At 39.4% G+C, this 17,156-nt stretch overlaps 2 protein-coding genes across 2 annotated transcripts; both read left to right on the top strand.

The window, feature by feature from the left end:
- Window positions 1-205: 205 nt before the first annotated feature.
- Window positions 206-1,498, top strand: LOC149265448 (uncharacterized). Its single transcript, XM_089403917.1, has 4 exons — window positions 206-360; window positions 947-1,080; window positions 1,183-1,283; window positions 1,391-1,498. The coding sequence occupies exons 1-4, from the start codon at window positions 206-208 to the stop codon at window positions 1,496-1,498; spliced, it is 498 nt and encodes a 165-aa protein (XP_089260043.1).
- A 152-nt stretch (window positions 1,499-1,650) lies between these two features.
- Window positions 1,651-2,982, top strand: LOC149265447 (uncharacterized). Its single transcript, XM_089403911.1, has 4 exons — window positions 1,651-1,784; window positions 1,886-1,986; window positions 2,094-2,197; window positions 2,562-2,982. The coding sequence occupies exons 1-4, from the start codon at window positions 1,661-1,663 to the stop codon at window positions 2,980-2,982; spliced, it is 750 nt and encodes a 249-aa protein (XP_089260037.1). The 5' UTR covers window positions 1,651-1,660.
- The last annotated feature ends 14,174 nt before the right edge of the window (window positions 2,983-17,156 follow it).

Here is a 17,156-nt window from a genome sequence, read left to right as displayed (position 1 = left end):
GCACTTCCAGTATCAAAGCTCCCTGAACAAGCCGCGCATTATGATCACCATCACCGTGGATTTCAGGGAAATCCCTGCCTCCAATTCAGAACCTTCGCTCAGTAGGGATTTCAGCCAAGACCCTCCTTTCAATTTCGATCCAGGGGAGCCAAGCTCCAGATATCAGCCAACAGACAAGGATATCCCTTCAAGAAGCAAAGCGTGAATGCTGGAAAGCGAAACGCACCGTAAGGATAAGGGCATCCAATTCAAGGACAATGCAAGTGACGGACATGCAGAGAACATGGGTTCTGACGTCTACGGGTGGTGTTCGATAGTGGAGGAGGAACCTACAGAGGAAACTAAGCAGCAGCTTGCCAGGTCACTTGGCGAGCCTTAATCTGGTTCTGTTCAGTTTCGGCACTTATCTTTTTGTTTCTTGCATCCTGTCAAGTCTATTACTACCTTATTTTCCTTTTCGGGTGTCAAAATTTTGGAATTTTGGAAACCTATTACTGCCTTATTTTCCTTTTCGCGGCGTTTGGGTTGTTATTGTTACTTGGTTGTTTAGCTCTGTAGTTTCTGCGATTTTTCCTTTGTGTTTGTTGTGTTGTCTGCGGTGAAAACATAATGCGGTTAACTATGTAGCAAACGTTTGGTTGCGGTTCTGTTGTTCCAGGTCCGGCTTGTATGCCTCGAGTGTCTGGTGTCGCTTTGGTAAGTTCGGCTACTATATTGTTTAGATGTTTGTTCCTCTGTCGTTTGGCGTTTTCCAGTGGCGTTGATGTTTGTCACAGTATTGGCATTCTGGTTAAATATTGAGCGTTTCTCTTACCTGCATGGGTTTTATGGAAATTTCCGTAAATGTGATTCTTGGTACAGAGGTGCCGCTACTCCCAAGCGGACATCTGAGCTCCGTTACGATCTATGGTGCGATAAAATCTATGCACTTCTTTAATACTGGCAGTAGCAACTTTCTTTGCTTGTGTTTTCGCAGGGCTCGAGAGCTTTTCTACTACTTAAAAGGTGGAACAGTAGATTATGGCGAAGAACACAGTGCCCAATATGGCCATGCCCGCTTTGGCAAGAATTATGAGCAAGGTAAATGAATATAAGAGTTCAGCCTTTAACTATGAAATGTTTTCCACAAAATATCTTGGTTGAAACTAGAAGCATTCATTGCTTTGATATGAATTTTTACAGGCTATTATTCTGAATGGGATGAGAAACATCCAGTACACTTTGTTGGGCACTCTTCTGGGGTTCAAGTTGTCAGGGTCCTGCACAATATGCTTGCTGAAAAGGTAATCCAGTCACTCATTAGTTCAGGCTAAATTTGCTTTTCCGTTGGTAGCAATGCTGGAAAGTTGAAAAATTGTGCCTTTACGGTGCTAGAATTATCTTTATGCAGACATTCCAGGGACATGATAGCACTTCCGAAGGTTGGGTGCTGAGTGTTACCTCTTTATCTGGTGCTCTCAATGGAACAACTCGTGTTTACCTGGACGGAGTGCAGTGAGTTTCTCAGAAATTGTTTGCTTGTTTGTTTTATGATTTGTTTTCAGAGTTCCCCTGTTCTTGCTTTGGAATTTCAGACTCCCGAACTAGGTATTAGTATTGGGCAATGAATATATACCTAGTGGTAGAGTAATAAATGTTGTATAGGCTGGGATATACAATTATGAATTTGGAGCATCAGATAGTAGTAGAGCTTTTCTACTACTTAAAAGGTGGAACAGTAGATTATGGCGAAGAACACAGTGCCCAATATGGCCATGCCCGCTTTGGCAAGAATTATGAGCAAGGTAAATGAATATAAGAGTTCAGGCTTTAACTATGAAATGTCTTCCACAAATATCTTGGTTGAAACTAGAAGCATTCATTGCTTTGATATGAATTTTTACAGGCTATTATTCTGAATGGGATGAGAAACATCCAGTACACTTTGTTGGGCACTCTTCTGGGGTTCAAGTTGTCAGGGTCCTGCACAATATGCTTGCTGAAAAGGTAATCCAGTCACTCATTAGTTCAGGCTAAATTTGCTTTTCCGTTGGTAGCAATGCTGGAAAGTTGAAAAATTGTGCCTTTACGGTGCTAGAATTATCTTTATGCAGACATTCCAGGGACATGATAGCACTTCCGAAGGTTGGGTGCTGAGTGTTACCTCTTTATCTGGTGCTCTCAATGGAACAACTCGTGTCTACCTGGACGGAGTGCAGTGAGTTTCTCAGAAATTGTTTGCTTGTTTGTTTTATGATTTGTTTCCAGAGTTCCCCTGTTCTTGCTTTGGAATTTCAGACTCCCGAACTAGGTATTAGTATTGGGCAATGAATATATACCTAGTGGTAGAGTAATAAATGTTGTACAGGCTGGGATATACAATTATGAATTTGGAGCATCAGATAGGAGTAGAGTAACAAATGCTGTATATCTCAGCCTTCTATGAAGCATTTATTACTCTTTTGCTGGGTTCATATTGATTGTCTATTGGGCATATATCTTGTTTCTACTGACATAATTGTTTCCATGTCACCTATTTTGATACCTGTGCTTAAACATCCTTCTCTTCTGGGGGATTGTAGGCCAGAAGATGGAAAGACAATCAAACCCTTCTCTCTGTTACAGCTGTGTCGTGTGGGAGTTATTATATATGATTGGTTGGACATTGCTTGGCTGAAAAGCTACTACAACTTTGGGTTTGATCATTTTAACATGACTTGGCGAAAGGTTGGGATTTTCGGGCTTATACAGAGTCTTCTAGGAAATGTTGGACCTTTTGCTTCAGATGATTGGACTCTTGTAGATTTAAGTCTACAAGTCTCAGTTGAAATCAATTCCAAACTCCAGACTTTTCCAAATACCTACTATTTCAGGTGGGGACTGCTGCATTTTTGGCCCACATTTGGTAGAGACAAGTTTATCCTTGAAAATAAGATAGAGATGTTCAAATCCCATAGTACTTGTTACATTCAAGTCCTCCTGTTTCATTGGAAGCAATTATAGTTTTATGTACAATGCATGTAATATGCATTAGTGGTGGTTAAAAATTCTGAATTGAAGGATTGACTAAACATTGATGTTTCAAACCACTTTTGCTTGAAACAACTATGCCGCGAGAAAGACACGAAAATTGTTTGGAGTCACCATGCCTTCAAGTTTGCCTGGAATTCATCCTCTTCTCTTTATTAGGACGCTGCAGATGAGCCAGTGGTGCTATCCCAGCAATGTGCCACTTCCTTACAAAGGTTACAAGTGAGTGATTATTGAACAGACATATTTCTTTCCTGCTTGCTTGAGCAATTGGTTATGTTGTTACTACTATTAACCCTAAATTTCTTAACAGTGACGAGGATTGGCAAGACAATGATGGAGCATTAAACACAATCTCGATGCTTTATCCCCGCTTTCCTGAGCCCCATCCCCACTGCTTGCTAAGTCCAGAATTAACGAATGGTCACTCGTTGCAACCAGGTGTTTGGTAAGAACCAGAAAATAACTTGTCTCAAGCTTTGAGAAAGACCTAATTAAGATTTCTAATTTGTGAGATTGACAGGTACTATACAATTGTGGAAGCTGATCACATTCTCTTTGTTATCAACCGAGAAAGAGCAGGGGTACAATTCGATATATTGTACGATAGAATTTTTCAAAGATGCCGAAAGCAGACCTGAGTCATTAGTGCTGTTCCTTCTGTTCACTAGGAAATGGATCATATATGCTGTAATGTGGAGAATTGTATGTGCCACTTATCTAGATTTGATCAAAGAAAGTAGTGAAATCTGCTCATGTTGTAGTTCAAAGGAGATTAAAGTTCATAAAAAGTGACAGAGAGTATTGGTTGAAATATTCTTGTGGCATTTCTTGCGACATGGGTGGCCCTGCAATTTTTTTAGTGTTTAAACCAAAAAAATTTACTACATGGTTAGTTTATTTTTAATATAGGTATGTAAATAAAACTTGACAATTCGAAGAAGTGACTTGTTAGGGTTTATAAAGTGTAGATATTCTCTCTTGCTAGATCTTTCTGGGTTTTGGGTATTCTTAACTATTTTTTATATATATAATAAATATGAGTTTTCAAGTCCAAGGATGTTGTCCCAATGGTTAGGTGGGGAGGTTTGGTCTCACAGGCCTTGTGGTCAAATCTTGGGCAAGACTATGTATGCCTTAGAGTTTGCTTCAAACATGATTTTTTCAATTGCAAAGAAAGGAAATATGAGTTTTTAGTAGACCCTTGATTGTAATATAATTTGGTTATGTATTAATATGAAAGGAGTATATTGGAAGAATTATTACAAGGTTGTAATATAATTTGGTTATGTATTGATATGAAAGGGGTATATTGGAAGAATTATTTATAATGGAGAACCATGAAGTTGGTAGTATATATATCTTAATGTTTACTCTTTTTAAGCAATGAGAAAATTGCACTTTGATTTTTTGTTTGTTTGTTTGTTTTGCTTAATAAAAAGGAAGCTAAGATGAATTTAAAAAGGGTCTGTGCCATGCAAAATATCTTCCTTATATGTCTATTGATAAGTGGCTATGATAAACACCATTTCAAATTGTTGCTTATAAAAATTATGGAAAGTTAAGTTGAAAGAATGATAATAGTTCTTTCAACTTTGCACTTTATGAGAATGATTATAGTTCTTTCAACTTGGCACTTTATGAGAGGCTTTACGAGAACTAAAACACATTTTTCCTTTCCCCTCCATTTTATAGAATTTGGCTATGAGAAATATGTTCTCACTTTAGATATTCCTTAACTTGAATATCATCTTCATGATAAAGTTGGGAAAAAAACTATTCTGAATATGTCCCATTGCTAGGATTAGATCTCTATCTTTTGTTGTCCTTTCTATCACACCTCCATTACCTAGAAAGCAACTCTACTCTTAGGTCATGGTCTCATTTGGGTTGTGGAATTTTGAGTAGCATCATGATTAATTAAAGTGCAAATGACCTTTTTAATTTGTAAGAAAACAATTGTTATATTTAATCATGCTTTGACAATTGGAAGCTTCTCATGGTACGAAAACTCATTTATTTATGTGAACTTATACTTGAAAATGTTGTTCAAGTTTAAAATATCTATGTGCACATGGAACACCCAAGACCATTGCTAAATTTTGCATAAGGAAAGTGTTCATTGCACCATGAGCAAGGAGTCACGTGGTGCCTATCCTAAACAATTAATCTTATCTTGATAATCTCAATTCCATTGGGGGAGGCCTCACCAATGGCTTCACAATGTTGTTAATGAATACAGAGATGACACACATAGCCTCATCCTCTATCTAGTGGAATTATATGTCTCCAATTCTCACTCTTTGATGTAGATGCTAGTTGAAAATGAACACAACTCTATAAAAAACAATGGGCACTAGGAGTATATGCTCCATAAACCCTTGACGAGAAAATTATATTAATTCATCATCATTCCTATGCATTTCTTTCTATTGTACAAATGGTTCCTTTATATAGTGTAATATCCCCAACCAATTGACATTATCCACTAAGGGTAATTGCCCATGGTTTCTCAGGAGCAATCAAGCTTTAAAAGGAGGAGGAGAAATGAGAACATGACATGGATTTGGATATTTTCTCTTTGCATCTCAATTGAAGGCTCAAGCGAGTTTTCAACCCATTTGTCACTCCTCATGGGGCTCGACAACCATTCTAGTCTCAGGTCTCACCCCTGTTGGGGAAGTGGCTTCCTCCTCCACTATTCTCCGCATCCTTCTAGGTGGTTATCTCTACAGGAGGGAGGCCAATCTTGCTGCATTTCTTGTCCCTATAACTCACCTCCCCGTTTTGCTAGCAGGTTTGTTGCTTTGTTACCTTTTTTATCAACATGCTTCGTGATCACATAATCAAAAAATGAGAGGTGGGATTGGATGTGTTCCCCTATCAATTCCAAGGGCCAACTTTTAATTACCTTGTTTGGCGGCGAGTTGTTGATAAGGTGCTGAAGCATAGAGATTGCTATTTGAGAATTGCATTGCATTGAGATTAACCTGAATGGTATCATTTATGTCCAAACATGTTACTAGATATGTAATCTTTCAATCATGGGTTCAAGACTCCATAACTATAATTTTTAAATGCTTAAGTTCTTCTTTGACCTTCGAGAATGATCTATGTAAATATTGAACACTCTCCACCACGACTTTAATTAACAAATTTATATTCATAATAATGTTTATTTGGTCATTATCATTTTATCAATATTTCCATAATATTCAAATGTAAAAAAATAAGAAAATTCTATGTTTTGTGCACCATGGTTATTAAAATACATAACTTATTTTAACATCTTCCTATTATTTTAATATGTTTTGTGCACCATGGTTATTACAATACATAACTCACTTTAACACTTTCCAATTCTTCGTACATTATAATTCATTATTATGCATTTCAACATATTTTATACCCCGTGCTTATTGAAATACATAACTTACTTCAACACTCTCTAATTCTTCATACATTATAATGCATTATTATTACCTTTTATAGTTTTTTTCCCTCAAGTTTTCTATGATTCACTGTTAAATTTTATTATATTTTAATTATTAATCTAAGCGTTTTTTAAATCATGAGACATTGGAAAATTATATCTAAAACTAATCTTATTTTAAGAAATACAAACTCAACATTACAAGCATTTATAAGTTCAATGACATTTATGACAATTCTTACTTAACAAAGGCAAAGTTCATTATATTTCACTCTTCGCATAAAGTCAAAAAGTTCATACAACAATTGGCCATCCAATTCATTAAATCTTAATACATGTAAGCATGCCTACTGTTAACACCCAGGTTGTTCCCTTTGACTCCCAAGGGAATACGGCCGGGGTAACCACTAACCAAGCTTTGGATTATAAGTCCTAGCCTACCTATAATCAGAGAGGGCTCTCTCTATAAGTTTAGCTTTGCTTTGTGAAGATTTTAGGCTAGATATGAGGTGAGGGTTTGGTTTGAATTTTGGTTGAATGATGTCTTTTAGTACCTAAGGTGAAATGTTCAGACAATTCTAGTCCATTGAGCAATGGAGTCTATGGATGTGGGTTGCTTGAAATGCTTGAGTGGGATTGTTTAAACTGCAGGGCCTTTTGAATATTCCATGAAACAAACTTAATATTGTGGAAATGAAATATGATTAGCCAGTGGAAGGCAATTAAGAATTTCCCACTAAACTGGGGTTTGAGGATGAGATATATTGCACAGGAGCAGGCTTGAATTCCTGAACAAAGATCACTATGAAAATTATAGTCTGAAGGTGCAACAATTAAGAATTACACTATCATAACTATAACTGAAGAAAAGATTCATAACAACATAGATTGAGCTCAGGGTATTCTATGAATAAATCCTGAAAAGCTATTCTTTTTCTTTGCTATTAAACTTGTAGAACATAGAACATGAATGGATTATGAAGGAATGAAATACATAACGAAGAGGTTATAGACACTTATTGTATTATGAAATACACAGGAATCTTGCAGCATTCAGCAAACACACCATAACGCATCAAACAACTCAGAACTTTCGAAATTCCATCAGCTCTTTGTATTAAACTCTGAATATTTACAGCGTAGGATGTCTTCCAGAGAAAATCAACAACCCCTGTAAGCTTATGCGAGGGGGAATATATACAATCGGTTACACAAAATATCTGAACCGCTGAGTCACTTGAGAAGTAAATATGTTTACCAACTTTACAGAATAGCAGATAAGGAAGTTATTGCTGCTCTAAATACAAAATGAATGCTTTTTAATTCTGTCAGAAGACTTTTTGACCTTTGGAGGCCACTGAGTCGGTTGAGCGTTCTGAATAAATGCTGAATGATGTGTCTTTATGCTCTGTCATGCTGTAGCTTTCTCGGCCCTGTCATTTGCAGCTGTCAGTATTGCTTTGGTGGCCGAATCTTTCTGCTGAGTTGGCTCAGTCCACTCTTCTTCATACATACTGAATGCATCAAATTTTCCTGTATATGATAACTTATGTTTTTTGATGAAAAAACTTGATGAAAGGCTCTTGTTCACAGTATCAACTGTATCATTTTGGTCCACCATTCCTGTGTGGGCAATTGATGTCTCAAAATTGCATCTAAGGTATCATCTGCCTCTGTGTATTTGTAGAAGTTTGGAGGCACTTCAAACAAATGTTTGATCTCATTCATAATGAAAAATAAGTTCTCTACTCTGTCATAGAGATTTTGCCCAGATGCTAGCCCTGTTACCTCTGAGGTACTTGATCCTTGAGTGATCTGATTGGTAGCAAATGTATTGACCCTTTTAGCATAGTTCTCATGTGAAAGTAGTCTCCATGTGTTGTTCAGTAAGCCAGGAATACCTCTGCTTTGTAATGTTGCAAACTTGTCCATGAATTTGTTTACTTCTGTCTGCATGTCCTGGCTTCTTCTTTCCAGTGTTTGTACCAGGCTTCTCAATGTGAGGACCTTCTTTATCAGTTGGATGGTTTCAGTTCTGTTGGAGATCCCTATTGCTGCCAGTTGAGGACCTGTGCAGTTATTGAGAACGTTGATCATTCTGTTTGCTATCTCAGGCATATTGCCTAGAGATGCCCTTGATCTTTGCACTTCCTTATGTGCTTTGCTTATGAGCTCCATTTGCTCATGAATGGTCTCTATATACTGCCACTGATCTGTGATTGATTGGCCAATGTTGGCCCATAAAACTGTCTTGAGCTCGGCCACCACTTTGTCAAGGGTGAGCTCTTTCTCCAACTCCTTTATCTTCTCTTTGAGAGCCTTGACTTCTCTTCCCTTTTCAGCTATGCTTTGCTTTGACTTGTCATATTTTTCATTGAGCTTAGCCAAATTCTCCCTGGCTTCATTTAACTCTGCCATTTGGGCTTCTAAGGCCTGAATTTCATTCTTCAGCTTCTGCATATCAAGGCTTGGAGCCTGGTCTGTTGTTGGTGCTGATGCTGATGTAGATGGCGCTGTTTGAGCTGTCTGCTCTGTAGGAGGAGCAGTAGTTTGAGGAGATTCCTCAAGGTTAATTATTTGTGGAGGGGGCTGTGATGTTTGGCCTCCTTCCTTCTGTTGTAGGGCTGCCTGCAGCGCAGCCTCTAACTCTCCCAATTTCTCCTGTGTCTGGATCAGCTGTTTGTATAATGATACCAGCATAGCTGCTGCATCTTGGTCATGCCTTAGCTGGGCAACCTCTTCTGTCTGAGGATGAAGAGTTGCTGGGATCTTGATCATTTTTCTCAATGCTGCCATATCTGCATCTCTTAATTTCAACAGCGCTTGTACAGCCTTGATGTCCTTGGGATCATGCCCAAGCTCTATGATGATATCCTCCAACGCTTTGATTCGATTGTCTTTTGCCTGGGAGGATGCTTTCTCCAACTCAAGTTGGGCAGCTGTGTTATTTAGGCTATTTTCCAGCCTATAATTCACCAATGTTTTGTCTGCAAGGGTGGCATATACCATCTCACCCGTTTGCTTGTGCAATTCAATTTGATCCATAGGGTGGATGTATTTTGCAAGGACCTCAAGGTTGGTCCTTATGTAGTCTGCAACTGACTGTGGCTGCAACATGGTTGGCATGAAATGACTCATTACCATTTTGCCCTCATGTACATCATATGCAGACATCAACCTTTGTTGGTTTGTAGGAGCCATTTTCAACAAGTGATTGTAGAGCTGTATCTTGAGTGGCTCATTCCTCTTTTTGATATCAATAAATTGTTGTTTGATGCCTGCTTCAGCTCCCCTTTGGTGGCTTGAGGAGCTGACTTCTCCTCCAACTGTCCTTTCTTGTTCCTGCTAAAAGGAACTTGCAGATGCTTCCATGCTTGGTGGGCCCATGCCCAAAGATTTCCCAATAGGCATTTCTTCTTCTGAAAGGGGATTTAGCCTCTGTCTTTTCTCCCCTGGAGTTGTGGATGTGGTGAGGGGAGTCTCCTGCTCTCTATCCCTCTTCCGATTTCTGTCTTCATTTTGTGGGGTTTGGAGGACCGAGGCCTCCACTGTCGTTTCCTGCCTAGGAGGCACAGTGTCTTGTGCCTGCTGCCCAGTGGATATTGGGGCTTCAGCTGTTTGTTCTTGCTGCACTGGCTGCTCCTGTTTTTGTTGTTCTTTTTGTTGCTGTACTTCTTCATGAGGAGGCTTTTCTGGCTCCATCTGTTTCTCTTTGCCTTTGCTGGAATCCTGATAAGTATCTTTGGCTGCTTGCTGATGTGCTGTAGAAGATGAGGCAGCTGCTCCCACTTGAGTGCCTGGAAGAGAAAATACCTGTGAACAAAGCTCTAAGTCACCCAACTTTTGGAGATTTTTTACTGCTCTTTGAGCTAGTTCTTCTTGTGTGGCAGCCTCCTCTAAGGTGCCTTCCCTCCACTTTTGTTGATTTGCATATTTTTCTATGTGAGGCAACCTTAAGTGGTCATAACTGGCCAGCCTATATCCGACCCTTCTTAAACTTATGAAATGATTGGGGTCGTATGGTTTCCAAAGGAAGCTGGTCTGTAAGCCAAGGGCTTCTAGCATTCTATCTGCCTCTTGCCAACCTTCCTCCCTTTTATTGTAAATGAAGTGGCCTAATTGGTTTCTGACTTTGAGCTGTGCTTTCTTGCCCTTGCCTGAAAAATGGAGTACATCAACATTCCCAAATTGCCTGAAGTACTCGAGGGAAAACAATCTCATAGGCACATATTTGGGTAATCTGTATGGGGGCAACTCACATCCATATATTCTGATAACTGTGTGGTTTTGGTAATAGTACCAATCCCCAATGCTGTATACCTTAGACAACTGAAGAATCCTCTGCATCTCATCAGTTAGTCTTGGAGGAGGTGAGCTCAGAAGCAGAGACATGGCTGGGTGGATGAAGAGGTCTATAAACTCACAATAAGTGTATGGGGAACAAGATCTGCAATGGAAGGCAGAGGACCAATAAACCACTGACCTTGGATTGCCTTGTGCATCCACTCTTTTCACAAGAAAAGGAAATTTCTCATGCTGATAATATAATATTAAGTGGTAGATATAGGAGGTGTATCTGAACACCCTTTCTCTTGCCAAGTTCATCAATTGCTCATGTATTTTATTGGATATGTAAGTGGCATAGTCATAACAGATTGGGGACTTGCCAGGGGAAAACATGAGCATCATCACCAACACAATTTCATCAACATATTCTATTGAATTATAGCCCAATATGGGACTAATCATGTCTACAAGGTCTCTGCCCAATTGGTTGAGGTATACATGAGAAATGGGAGGGTACTGCACGGTGTCAGAGTCAATGTACAATTGATTCATCTTGGTGACTTGAGCATTTGTCAGCTTAGCTCCTTGCTTTATCAAATCTATCAGTGATAAAGGAACTAATTTCTTATCAGTATTGAAGTGTAGCATCTCTCTGATGGCTTCAAGGGTGACATAAAAAACAACTGAGCCTGAAGGGTCAAGCACAGCCCTCTGAGTGGGGTCATAGCAGTCAGCACATCGGTGGATTAGGTCAGGAAACTGGTTGACCTGAGGGAGCTTGAAGATAGGGAGGAAAGAGTCCCAAATGCCCAATACATCCATTCCACTCTCATGCTTGATCTTCAATTCATTTAGCAAGTGAATGTGGTACTTGCTATGCATTAGCATTTCCTCTGATATTTTATAATCTAGATCTGCTAATGCTTTCCACTCCAACTCTCTCTGAGGGGCATTCAATGGAGCAATATTCAGGGCCACAGGTGCTACTGGTGTATCCATGTTTCTCAAGTGAATTCGGGTTGAATCCTGACTATCTATGGGAGAAATACCATCCTGCGCAGTAGGTTAGGTAGTTTTCTGAATTACCGCCTGTTTCTGAGCAACAGGGGTGTAATTGGGCACAATTGGTCGGTTAAAAGCTGAGGGAATTAGTTTTAAGGCATAGTAGGCCTATTTCTCCAGGGAAAATGGTCAATTCTATTAGTTTTTTAAGAATGTAGGACGAAACATAGGGCGCAGTTGGGGAATTTGACAAATACCTGGTTAAGTGGCGGTATTAGAGCTTGGTTGCAGTTGAATTCTGGGCGACAGCAGCTCTGAATGTTCTTGGCGAGGTGTGGCAGCAAAGGACGTAAAATCGCATGCAGAAGGAAGAGCATAAAAAACACAGAAAAGAACGTAAAAATGACAAAATTCGGCCAAATATGGACTTTTTGGCGTTGGCGCGAAAATTTGGATGACGTCAGCATGACGTCATCAGGTGGGGTTAAGGTCGGGTGACGTCAGCATGACGTCATCGGGTGACATGGCAACCTGTGAGTGGTCCACGGGGACTGCATAGGTGGAGGACATGTCGGAGCGATGGCGGGCGGGGTCGCTGACGCGGTGGTGAGGTGGCGTGACGCTGGCATGACTGGTCAGCGGAAAACCGGAAACGGTAAGCGGTATAATATCGCACCGCTCTTTTTACAGAAGCAGGATTGTCAGAGGGCAGCCCGATAAGATTTGGGGGCGACGCGTGGCAGAGGCCTGACGTCACCCTCTGACAAATTTCGGAAGCTAACTGCAGTACATCGGGGCCGCTCCGAAATTGATAAGGGTCGTCGGATGGGAAAGCCCAGATCCGACGACTGGCGGGAGGCAGAGGTGGCCGGACGATACGGTTAAGCGGGGCCAATAAAATATTATTATTTGTTTGAAACGTGCGCCCGACAGGACTTTGGAAAAAGTGGGTTTTTTTAATGTTTTTCTGTGTAAAATGCACATGACCTCTAAACTTTGGATAAAGCGGAAAAGTGGGTTTTTAGCGTATTTCGCAAACAACACGGGTTAGGGGTAATAATGGGTTTTTACATGGGTTTATTGACAAAGAGGATTTAGGCTATTAGATTGACCAGAGGTCAATTTAATCCCTGACTTTGGACATATGGCTATAATGCCAAGGGAAGGGAATATTTATACATTGCTTGGGATTTATACACCATAGTGTTCATCATAGTAGGGGAAAGGGGAACATAGGGGATTTAGATAATAAGAAGTTAGGAGTTAATATGAGTGGAGAAGGTGTATGAGGGGGTAAAACACTAAGTTTTATATGAAGTCAACTTAGTTTAGGAAGTAGATCAAAATGAAAAGAATTTTACACAAGAAATGTGGCTCTTAAAGAGATAAGAACCAACAAAAGACTTTGACTTTCTTTCATGCACATGGGTAGTACTGGGATGTTAGTGATGAAAGTGATGGGGGGTAATCAGGAAGTTAGACATGCTTCATTGTATTGCTGCAAAACTGCTGAATAAGAGACCTGCACTGGCACCATGTTTTGCCTTTGCTTGGGCCGGTGAAATGCCATAAACCATGCTTTCTGCAACCCCAACTACCTACCCACTCTATTGCCTAGCATTTTTTGTTACTTCTAGGAGGGTGCACTTAGACTTGCAAACCCTTTTGTGCCTTTTCTTTTCTTTTGGATTTTTCTTTTGATTTTCTATCTAGAACTACCCTTATTGCTTCCAAGGTCCAAGATTAAACAGTTGGGAACCTTAATTCTCTACCTAACTACTGGTCTGCCAAGATTGAACAGTTTGGACAGACTTCTTTCTCTATTCTACAACAAGAAATTAAAACATGGCATGATCCAGATTAAGCTGTTGGATCACCCATCCAAAATTGAGTCAATATCAGGCTATGTACACATATTACCTTCTCTTGAAAATATGGGATCTTTGCATCACCAAAGCAGAGCATATTTGGAACTTTCTTTGTCAATCATGAAATATGAAACCTATTGGTATAGGTATCTAACAGTGGCTCCACATGGGGATGGTTTTTCCATTTGAAAGACCAAGAACAGCAGGTCAGAATGCCTTGTCCCTTGACTTCTTTCACCAAAACTTGGAGTTTTCCTCTTTGAAATCTCAAAATTGTGCTCTGTCATACTTGTGGAACTTGCTGAACTAAAAGTCCTTTCCTGATTCTGCAAGACCTTTCAAAGTGAGCTATTCACATGCTGAAAGAAAACATTATATACAACAGATTATGTACAGGGGAACAACCATGCTATGTTCATGGAAAGTAGTCAAAATAGTGCTTCAACATCCTGCCATTCACAGGACCTTCATCCAAGTCAGTTTCATCCAGATTTTTTAGGAAATAAGTGTTGTTTCCTTGCACTGCTTGGATGAAAAATGGTCCTCTCCAAAGGGAATCAAATTTTCCATGTTTTCCTTTATCTTCCCTTCTTGAATCCCGCTTAAGGACTTTGTCACCCATGTTGAAATCTTCAGCCTTAGTTCTTCTATCAAAAGATTTCTTTAACTTTTCTTGTAAAACTTGAACTCTGCTATAAACTTGGTCTCTAGTTTGCTGCAAACATATAATTTGATTTACTCTTCTTTGCACATCATTTGGTTCAGCCTGGCTTTCTTGAAGGAGTTTCATGACCGGGATCCCTAGTGATGAAGGAAATTTGGCTTCTAATCCATAGACTAACTCATATGGGCTGACCCCAATTGATCTCTTGGTTGTTAGTCTATCTGCCCATAAGGCATTTACCAGCTTCTTATGCCAATTCTTCTTATTTTCTTCCAACACCTTCTTTATGATGTTTACAAGGCTTTTATTTGATGATTCAGCAAGGCCATTTCCTTGGGGATAGTATGCAGTAGAATGGCCCAAGGTAATATGAAATTTGTGGCAGAAGTTCACCATCTTCTTGGATCTAAAGGCAACATCATTGTCTGTTATGATCTTATCGGGACAACCAAATCTAGACAATATATTATTTTCCAAAAACTGAATGATTGTTGAATCATTTGCCTGTCTACAAGGGATGGCCTCAATCCATTTGGTGAAGTAGTCTGTGGCTGTGAGGATCCATCTATGTTGGCCTGAAGATGAGGGATGAATTTCTCCAATGAAATCCAAGCCCCATTGTTGAAAAGGTCTCTCTGTTGCAATAGGTCTCAAAGGAAGTGGCAGTAACTTTCTCTTTCCCTCAAACACTTGACATTTATGACATGAAGTGGTAAATTTTTTGACATCAGAGAACACAGTGGGCCAATAGTAACCAGCCCTCAGTATTTTGTCCACAGTGGACTTCCAATAAAGGTGTCCACCATAGTCACCTGCATGGAATTCTTTCATGACATTGTTAGTCTCATTCTCAATTAAGCAGTTTAACAATATACCCTCATGGTTTTTCCAAAGCAAATTGCCATCCATGACATAAAATCTTGAAGCTTTCATTTTTAGGAACCTACATTTAGTTCTGGACAATCCTGGGGGAGCACACAGGTTTTGCAATATATAACAGATGTCAGAATACCACAGAGATTGTTCAAAGGCTACATTGATCTTTGGAGTCGCCAGCTCCGGTTCACTGTCTAGTTGGTTGATGTCCAGGGCTTGGAAATTTGTTTCAGACATTATTTGGCCAAACCTTGCCCTTTTATCAGTTTTGTAGGTTTTATTTCAATGTGAAATTCTAAAATGTTGGCAATCCATTTTCCTCTTCTGCCCTCTAAGTTCTCTTGAGTAAGTATGTCTTTCACAATGGGACTTGGCACATAAGCTATAACATGGGAGTATAGGATATAAATCCTAAAGTCTTTGATGGCTTTGACCAAAGCATATGCTTGCTTTTCCATGATCTGATATTTCAGGGGTGCATCTCTGAGAGCTCTACTAAAGAAAGCAATAGGTCTCTCATTTCCTTGGTCATCTTTCTGTAATAAGACAACAACAATAGTATGCTGGGAGGCAAAAGAGAAAATGATAAACTCTTTGTCAAATTGTGGATTTGTTAAGACTGGAGTTTGGGTAAGGGCCAATTTTATTCCTTCAAAAGCTTGATTTGCTTCTACTGTCCATTTTACTTTTGAATCCTTTTTAAGCATATTATTGAGTAATCTGCTTAATTCTGCCAAATTTGGGATAAATCTCCTTAGGAAGTTGATCTTCCCCAAGAATGCTTGTAGTTCTTTGATGTTTCTTGGGTGGGGCATTTGCAAAATGGCCTGTATTCTGTCTGGGTCAATCCTAATGCCATCCTTTGAAATAATATGACCCAATAACTTGCCTTCTTCCAAACCAAACAGGGATTTCTTGGGATTTAAGGAAATTTCATATTTCCTACAAGTTATGAATATCTGCCTTAGATGTTTCAAATGTTCTTGGTCAGATTTTGAGAAAGGTGTGAGGTCATCTAAATAGATGACAAGGAAATCATGAATTTCTTTGGCAAAAGCAATATCCATTGCTCTTTGAAAGGTAGCTCCTGCATTTTTTAACCCAAAAGGCATTTTGACATATTTGAAGGTTCCCCATGGGGTTGTGAATGTTGTTTTGTCCTGATCATCAGGGTGGACTAAGATCTGGTTGAAACCTGAGAATCCATCAAGTAGAGAAATTCTTGAGGCCCCCACTACTCTTTGCAAAATGTGATCCATCTTGGGTAAGGGATAATTATCTTTTAGGGATACTTGATTTAAGTTCCTTAGATCAACACAAAGCCTTATTTCACCAGTTTTCTTTCTTGTAGGGACCAAATTTGAAATCCAATCAGAAAACCTGATCGGTGCTATGATGCCAGCTTTAAAAATCTTTTGTACCTCTTTCTCAATTGAAGGGAGAAGCATGGGATTGATCCTTCTTAGTTTTTGCTTAAATGGCTTTTGATTAGGCTTGAGAGGGATTGTGTGTTGGATCACAGAGGTGTCATAGGATTTTAAATCCTCATAACTCCATGCAAAGACATCTTGAAACTCTTTGAAGAGGTCAATGTATTTAGGCTTCTGATCAGGTGGTAAAGATGCAGACAATTTAATTATCTTGGGTTTTTCAATAGTTCCAATGTTGCACTCTTCAATGGAAGCATTAAGGGGCTGCAATTTCGGTTTTCTAGGGACATCATTTGAGTCAAAAATGTCCTCTAATGGGGCTAGGCCTGTTGGAAGAAAATTGTCTTTCCATTGTATAACTTCATCTTCAGCATCAACTATTTCCTCAGAATGTAATTGTTCAAGTTCTTGTATTTTCTTCTGGTCAAAGTTTGTTGGAAAAAGCATTTGATTTGCTGTTTTGAGTGAGATATTTGTTTGTTGTTGTTCACCTAGTATTTGTGAATCACTTGCGGCCTCAGTATCAATGTTTAGTCCTGAGAATTCTTGCTGCAAAGTCAAGAAATTGTTTATTTGTGTATCATCCT

The sequence above is a fragment of the Pinus tabuliformis genome, chromosome 6 (genome assembly GCF_031772625.1).
Source record: "Pinus tabuliformis cultivar Carrire ecotype Pingquan chromosome 6, CPIR1, whole genome shotgun sequence".
NCBI classification, from domain to species: domain Eukaryota; kingdom Viridiplantae; phylum Streptophyta; class Pinopsida; order Pinales; family Pinaceae; genus Pinus; species Pinus tabuliformis.
Note: the sequence above shows the minus strand (reverse complement) of the source record. Positions and strands in the feature narration are given on the sequence as shown.

Bases quoted from the DNA above. Each gene is read 5' to 3' on its own strand.
- LOC149265448 (XM_089403917.1), top strand. From the start codon at position 206: ATGCTGGAAAGCGAAACGCACCGTAAGGATAAGGGCATCCAATTCAAG. The intron at 361-946 runs GTCACTTGGCGA...TAATACTGGCAG, and splicing joins ACTAAGCAGCAGCTTGCCAG to TAGCAACTTTCTTTGCTTGT. The intron at 1,284-1,390 runs GTAATCCAGTCA...ATCTTTATGCAG, and splicing joins ACAATATGCTTGCTGAAAAG to ACATTCCAGGGACATGATAG.
- LOC149265447 (XM_089403911.1), top strand. From the start codon at position 1,661: ATGAATTTGGAGCATCAGATAGTAGTAGAGCTTTTCTACTACTTAAAA. The intron at 1,785-1,885 runs GTAAATGAATAT...GAATTTTTACAG, and splicing joins TGGCAAGAATTATGAGCAAG to GCTATTATTCTGAATGGGAT. The intron at 1,987-2,093 runs GTAATCCAGTCA...ATCTTTATGCAG, and splicing joins ACAATATGCTTGCTGAAAAG to ACATTCCAGGGACATGATAG.